The sequence below is a fragment of the Heterodontus francisci genome, chromosome 13 (genome assembly GCF_036365525.1).
Source record: "Heterodontus francisci isolate sHetFra1 chromosome 13, sHetFra1.hap1, whole genome shotgun sequence".
Classification (NCBI taxonomy): Eukaryota; Metazoa; Chordata; class Chondrichthyes; order Heterodontiformes; family Heterodontidae; genus Heterodontus; species Heterodontus francisci.
This window is the reverse complement of record NC_090383.1, coordinates 64239684-64247468: the sequence shown is the minus strand read 5'-3', so window position 1 is coordinate 64247468 and position 7785 is coordinate 64239684. Positions and strand designations below refer to the sequence as shown.

At 46.4% G+C, this 7785-nt stretch overlaps 1 protein-coding gene across 6 annotated transcripts in view; it reads left to right on the top strand.

Moving 5' to 3' along the window:
* cfap36 (cilia and flagella associated protein 36) overlaps positions 1-7785 on the top strand; it is a 134323-nt gene that overhangs the window by 48032 nt on the left and 78506 nt on the right. For all 6 annotated transcript variants that reach the window (XM_068044900.1, XM_068044903.1, XM_068044902.1 and 3 more), the window contains one exon: positions 5540-5711. In XM_068044900.1, coding sequence (XP_067901001.1) covers positions 5540-5711 — 172 coding nt within the window. The remainder of the gene's footprint in view (positions 1-5539; positions 5712-7785) is intronic.

Below are 7785 nucleotides of genomic sequence, written 5' to 3'. Positions count from 1 at the left end.
TTCCCTCTGTCTCTGTCTCCCTCTCTCCCTCTGTCTCTGTCTCCCTCTCTCCCTCTGTCTCCCTCTCTCCCTCTCTCCCTCTGTCTCCCTCTCTCCCTCTGTCTCCCTCTCTCCCTCTGTCTCCCTCTCTCCCTCTGTCTCCCTCTCCCTCTGTCTCCCTCTCTCCCTCTGTCTCCCTGTCTCCCTCTCTCCCTCTGTCTCCCTCTCCCTCTGTCTCTCTCTCTTTCTCTGTCCCCCTCGCTCTCTGTGCCTGCGTCCCCCTCGCTCTCTGTGCCTGCGTGTCTGTGTGTGTGTCTCTCTCTCTCCCTCTGTGGCTGCGTCTCGCGCTGAGTGTGGCTGCGTCTCGCGCTGAGTGTGGCTGCGTCTCGCGCTGAGTGTGGCTGCGTCTCGCGCTGAGTGTGGCTGCGTCTCGCGCTGAGTGTGGCTGCGTCTCGCCTCACGCCCGCGTGCCCTCTCTTACTTGCATTGGGAGCTCCCACCTCTGTCATTGGGCTTTCAATGTGTCCTTGCTGGAGGGCCTCCTATTGGCCTTCCTGCCTCGGGAGCCAGCTTGCCATCCTTAATTGGATGGCGAGCGCGTCCTCTGGCCATATTTGGTCTGTCACTGAAAAATTGCATCATTCGTTTACTTCCAATGCAGTGTGGGGTTGGGACCCTGAAGTTCTCTCGACGTCGGTTCCCCAACACCAGAAGGGAAAAAAAACAGCCCTGTTGACTGCTACTGGATTGACAATTCTGGATTGCTGTTAAAAAGCAATTTGCTAAGAAATTTTTTAAACTTTATTTTATTCATATCTTTTTTTGTTTATTTCTATTTGAAACCAGCAGAATGAGGTCATCTTGGGGGCAGTGGATTGTGGTGGTGCACTATTTTGGATTTAGTGAGGCCAGTAGTGTGAAGTAATAATTATTTGTCGCAATGTCGTAAATAAATAAAAGAAGAATCCGTATCAAGTATAGATAGTAACATTAGAACAGGAGTAGGCCATTTAGCCCTTTGAGCTTGTTCCCCCACTCCTTTTTGAACAGCGGTAGCAGTGAGAGTGCGAGTCAGGGGGCAGCTGGGAAGGTAAGTTTCAGTATAAAGTACTCACCTAGCGATTCTGCAGCTTCTTTTTGAACAGCGGTAGCAGTGAAAAAACAGGACCTCTAGGGGTGCAATCTCAGGATTACTCCCTGTGCCATGTGCCAGTGAGGCTAGAAATAGGAAGATGGTGCAGCTAAACACGTGGCTGAGCAGCTGGTGTAGAAGGGAGGGTTTCAGATATCTGGACCATTGGGCTCTCTTCAGGGAAGATGGGACCTGTACAAGAAGGACGGGTTGCATCTAAACTGGAAGGGCACTAATATCCTGGCTGCAAGGTTTGCTAGCGTCACTCGGAAGGGTTTAAACTAGTGTGGCAGGGGGGTTGGAACCAGAGCAGTAGGAGAGCTAGTGAAGTAAATGAGGAGGACATAGTAAATAAGGCCAGTAGGACTAAGAGGAAGAGCAGGCAGGCAGATGTTGCTGAGCACAGCGGGACTGGTGGTCTGAAGTGCATTTGTTTCAATGCGAGAAGTATAACAGGTAAGGCAGATGAACTTAGAGCTTGGATTAGTACTTGGAAATATGATGTTGCTATTACAGAGACTTGGTTGAGGGAAGGGCAGGATTGGCAGCTAAATGTTCCAGGCTTTAGAAGCTTCAGGCGGGATCGAGGGGGATGTAAAAGGGGTGGGGGAGTTGCATTACTGGTTAAGGAGAATATCACAGCTGTACAGCGGGAGGACACCTCAGAGGGGTCATGCAGCGAGGCAATATGGGTGGAGCTCAGGAATAGGAAGGGTGTAGTCACGATGTTGGGGGTTTACTACAGGCCTCCCAAGAGCCAGCGGGAGGTAGAGGAGCAGATATGTAGACAGATTTTGGAAAGATGTAAAGGTAACAGGGTTGTAGTGGTGGGTGGTTTTAACTTCCCCAATATTGACTGGGACTCACTTAGTGCTAGGGGCTTGGATGGGGCAGAATGTGTGAGGAGCATCCAGGAGGGCTTCTTGAAACAGTATGTAGATAGTCCAACTAGGGATGGGGCCATTCTGGACCTGGTATTGGGGAATGAGCCCGGCCAGGTGGTCGAAGTTTCAGTGGGGGAGCATTTCGGGAGCAGTGACCATAATTCCCTAAGTTTTAAGGTACTTGTGGATAAGGATAAGAGTAGTCCTCGGGCGAAGGTGCTAAATTGGGGGAAGGCTAATTGTAACAATATTAGGCAGGAACTGAAGAATTTAGATTGGGGGCGGCTGTTTGAGGGTAAATCAACATCTGACATGTGGGAGTCTTTCAAACGTCAGCTGATTAGAATCCAGGACCAGCATATTCCTGTGAGGAAGAAAGACAAGTTTGGCAAGTTTCGGGAAGCTTGGATAACACGGGATATTGTGAGCCTCGTCAAAAAGAAAAAGGAAGCATTTGTAAGGGCTGGAAGGCTAGGAACAGACGAATCCCTTGAGGAATATAAAGACAGTAGGAAGGAACTTAAGCAAGGAGTTAGGAGGGCTAAAAGGGGTCATGAAAAGTCATTGGCAAACAAGATTAAGTAAAATCCCAAGGCTTTTTATACATATATAAAGAGCAAGAGGGTAACCAGGGAAAGGGTTGGCCCACTCAAGGGCAGAGATGGGAATCTATGCGTGGAGCCAGAGGAAATGGGCGAGGTGCTAAATAAGTACTTTGCATCAGTATTCACCAAGGAGAAGGACTTAGATTAGATTAGATTAGATTAGATTAGATTAGAGATACAGCACTGAAACAGGCCCTTCGGCCCACCGAGTCTGTGCCGAACATCAACCACCCATTTATACTAATCCTACACTAATCCCATATTCCTACCAAACATCCCCACCTGTCCCTATATTTTCCTACCACCTACCTATACTAGTGACAATTTATAATGGCCAATTTACCTATCAACCTGCAAGTCTTTTGGCTTGTAGGAGGGAACCGGAGCACCCGGAGAAAACCCACGCAGACACAGGGAGAACTTGCAAACTCCACACAGGCAGTACATGGAATAGAACCCGGGTCCCTGGAGCTGTGAGGCTGCAGTGCTAACCACTGCGCCACTTGGTGGATGATGAGCCTAGGGAAGGGAGTGCAGATAGTCTCAGTCATCTCATTATCAAAAAGGAGAAGGTGTTGGGTGTCTTGCAAAGCATTAAGGTAGATAAGTCCCCAGGGCCTGATGGGATCTACCCTAGAGTACTGAAGGAGGCAAGGGAAGAAATTGCTGGGGCCTTGACAGAAATCTCTGCATCCTCATTGGCTGCAGGTGAAGTCCCAGAGGACTGGAGAATAGCCAATGTTGTGCATTTGTTTAAGAAGGGTGGCAAGGATAATCCAGGAAATTATAGGCCGGTGAGCCTTACGTCAGTGGTAGGGAAACTATGAGAGGATTATTCGGGACAGGATTTACTCCCATTTGGAAACAAACGAACTTGTTAACGAGAGACAGCGTGGTTTTGTGAAGGGGAGGTCATGTCTTACTAATTTGATTGAGTTTTTTGAGGAAGTGACGAAGATGATTGATGAGGGAAGGGCGGTGGATGTTGTCTATATGGACTTTAGTAAAGCCTTTGACAAGGTCCCGCATGGCAGACTGGTGCAAAAGGTGAAGTCACACGGGATCAGAGGTGAGCTGGTAAGATGGATACAGAACTGGCTCAGTCACAGAAGACAGAGGGTAACAGTGGATGGGTGTTTTTCTGAATGGAGAGATGTGACTAGTGGTGTTCCGCAGGGATCAGTGCTGGGGCCTTTGCTGTTTGTAGTATATATAAATGATTTGGAGGAAAATGTAGCTGGTCTGATTAGTAAGTTTGCGGACGACACAAAGGTTGGTGGAGTTGCAGATAATGATGAGGATTGTCAGAGGATACAGCAGGATATAGATCGGTTGGAGACTTGGGTGGAGAAATGGCAGATGGAGTTTAATCCGGACAAATGTGAGGTAATGCATTTTGGAAGGTCTAATGCAGGTGGGAGATATACAGTAAATGGCAGAACCCTCAGGAGTATTGACAGGCAGAGAGATCTGGGCGTACAGGTCCACAGGTCACTGAAAGTGGCAACGCAGGTGGATAAGGTAGTCAAGAAGGCATTCGGCATGCTTGCCTTTATCAGTCGGGGCGTAGAGTATAAAAATTGGAATATTGTGTGCAATTCTGGTTGCCACACTACCAGAAGGACGTGGAGGCTTTGGAGAGGGTGCAGAGGAGGTTTACCAGGATGTTGCCTGGTCTGGAGGGCATTAGCTATGAGGAGACGTTGGAAAAACTCGGATTGTTTTCACTGGAACGACGGAGGTGGAGGGGCGACATGATAGAGGTTTACAAAGTTATGAGCGGCATGGACAGAGTGGATAGTCAGAAGCTTTTTCCCAGGGTGGAAGAGTCAGTTACTCGGGGACATAGGTTTAAGGTGCGAGGGGCAAAGTTTAGAGAGGATGTGCGAGGCAAGTCTTTTACACAGAGGGTGGTGAGTGCCTGGAACTTGCTGCCAGGGGAGGTGGTGGAAGCAGATACGATAGCGACGTTTAAGAGGCATCTTGACAAATTTATGAATAGGAAGGGAATAGAGGGATATGGGCCCCGGAAGTGCAGAAAGTGTTAGTTTCGGCAGGCATCAAGATCGGCGCAGGCTTGGAGGGCCGAATGGCCTGTTCCTGTGCTGTACTGTTCTTTGTTCAATGAGATCATGGCTGATCTGAGACCTAACTCGAGATACCCACTTTTGCCCCATATCCCTTAATACATTTGGTTAGCAAAAATCTCTCAATCTTAGATTTAAAATTAACAATTGATCTTGCATCAATTGCTGTTTGTGGAAGATAGTTCCAAATTTCTACCACTCTTTGTGTGTACCAGTGTTTCCTACTTTCAATCCTAAAAGATCTGCCATTTAGAAAATTAATTAATCTCCCTGATTATGTCAGGGTTAGTGTCAGTGATTCAGCCCTACTCTCAAAACAAAATTAATGGAATTAAAAATGAATGAAACTAACTTTTTAGAAATTCGGTACTGTTCCAGTGATTTATGGTTATGGTGTAGGCATATTGTAACATTTCAATACATCAGGTTTTTTAGGAAAGGAAGATTTAAAAATGAAGGGTCACTGACCTGAAACGTTAACTCTGCTTCTCTCCACAGATACTGCCAGACCTGCTGAGTATTTCCAGCATTTCTTGATTATATTTTTAAAAAACTTGTGCCCTTATGCTGAAACTCTTCCTAAAAGCTGTTTTAAAACAGAATTTTAATCTGTTGTTTTCACTTAATCTTACTACTTATGACGATTTCTGTCAAAATCTGAAGATTGTTGTATTATTTGAAGAATTCAGGAAGGAGATGCCATGTGGCACAAGATGAAAATCTCTTGAAATTTCATTCCTTTCATTCCCAAGATTCCAATGCCTTGTTGAAAACTTAATTTGATGCATGAGAACTACTGCTAAGTTATCTACACTTACTTTTAGACAGGTGCATTTTTATCTCTTTCCCCAGGCAATCAAAAGATGAGTATGAACAGGAGATGGCAAAAAGATATGCTACAGAGACAGGAGCTACAGCTGGAGCAGCAAAAAGTGACTTGGAGAAAGCAATTGTGGAGAATGCACGGCAGGAAGAAGCACGACTATCCAGACAACACGAACAAGGAAAGGAGAATTTACAACTGGTAATGAAATGTGTTTGAAATAATACTTAATGCATTTGTGGTAAAATGTCATTCTCTAACTATAAATGCATATCTAATGGCAACATTTAAAAGTTCTGTTGTAATATTGATTGGGCTATCGACCCAGATTTTGCTGTGAATGGCAAAGGAATGGCTTTCACTGTTCACCTCGGTACAGTTGCTCAGAGGCTATTCACAGACTTGTCATTGAAGATTTCTAATTTTTTGGCATTTAATCCAATGCGGTGTGCTCTACAGATCCAAAAGATGGCACCTGCGATAATCCAGCACTTCCCCTGCACTAAGCTATAGCCAGATTATGCGCTCAAGTGCTACTTGTTCCCACAATCCTCTGTCTTCGAGGTAGGAGTGGTATTAACTGAACCAAGCTCACAGAATCAGTATCACAGAATTGTTACAGCACAGAAGGAGGCCATTTGGCCCATCGTGTCTTCGCTGGCTCTCCAAAAGAGCAGTTTATCTAGTGCCACTCTCTGGCCATCTTCCCGTAGCCCTACATGTTCTTCCTTTTCAGATAACAATCCAATTCCCTCTTGAATGCCTCGATTGAAGCTGCCTCCACCACACTCTCCTGTGGTGCATTCTAGATCCTAACCACTCACTACATGAAAATGTTTTTCCTCATGTCACTATTGCTTCTTTTGCCAATGACCTTATATTTGTGCCCTCTTGTTCTTGATCTCCCCAATGGGAATAATTTTTCCCTATCTACCCTCTGGACCCCTCATGATTTTGAATACCTCTATCAAATCTCTTCTCAATCTTCTCTTCCCCAAAGAAAACTGTCCCAGCTTCTCAAATCTATCCACGTAATTGAAGTTCCTCATCTTTGGAACCATTCTTGTGAACCCTTTCTGCACTCTCTCCATAGATATAGGGCTAGATTTTAAGAAGCCCTTGGCATCATGATCTATGGCAGTGAGGGCCTGAAGATGGCTCTGGATGAGGCCCACCACAGATCTCAATGCTGGCAGGGCTCGGCCCAATCCTTCCGGCGGCAATGAGGCTCAGTGGCAGCCCCCCTGCCGCTGGGCGACGGGATCACAATTTGAATATTTAAATCAATAAAAGTAATTAATTTAAATATACTCACCCGTGATCTTGAGGACCCGCCACAATCTTTGGCGCAGCAGCCGGCACTCCTGCGCCTTCAGATCCCCATCCGGGGAAATGAGGCACGACGCTGGTGCGGAGAGGAGGTAAGTTCATCAGTGCGGAGTGGGGGAACGGGGTCAAATAAATGTCATGGGTGTAGGGGATGGTTGGAACGGTTGTACTTTAAACTTTGTGCAGTTTGTTGGGGGGAAGTTCAGATGTTAAAGTTAAATGTTTTGGCGGGGAAAGGACAAATAGTTGATGTAATTGTTATGGTGGGGGGATGTTGAGAAAGGGGCGTTGGAACTTTATTTATGTAATTCTGGGGGGGATATCTCTTTTAAAAATGTAAATATCCCGGCAGGGCTGACTGCCCTTTAAAAATGGCAGCTGACGCCAGTGCAGGGGACGGACAGCCCGCCCCCTCCATGTGATTGAGGGGAGGGGGGGATGGGCTGCCCTGGCTATTTAAATGAGCTGGTGCGCTTAAGATCGTGGTGGCTCTTTTGCCATATTTTGAGCTTGCTGCCAAGATCTTCAATGAATCAGATTGAAGAATCTTCAGACATGCAAACTGCAAAGCAGAACATTAAAAAGAAACAGGAAATTTGATTGAGTCTTTTGAGGAGGTGACCAAAAGGATTGACTAGGGCAAGGCGATGGACGTTGTCTACATGGACTTGAGCAAGGCCTTTTACAAGGTCCCGCATGGTAGGCTGGTCCAGAAGATTCGAACACACGGGATCCAGGGTGAGCTAGCAAATTGAATACGAAATTGGCTTGGTGATAGGAAGTAGAGGGTGGTAATGGAGGGTGGTTTTTCAGATTGGAGGCCGGTGACCAGTGGTGTGCCGCAGGGATTGGTGCTGGGCCCTCTGTCGTTTGTCATATATATTAACGACTTGGATGTGAATGTAGGGGGCATGATTAGTAAGTTTGCAGATGACACCAAAATTGG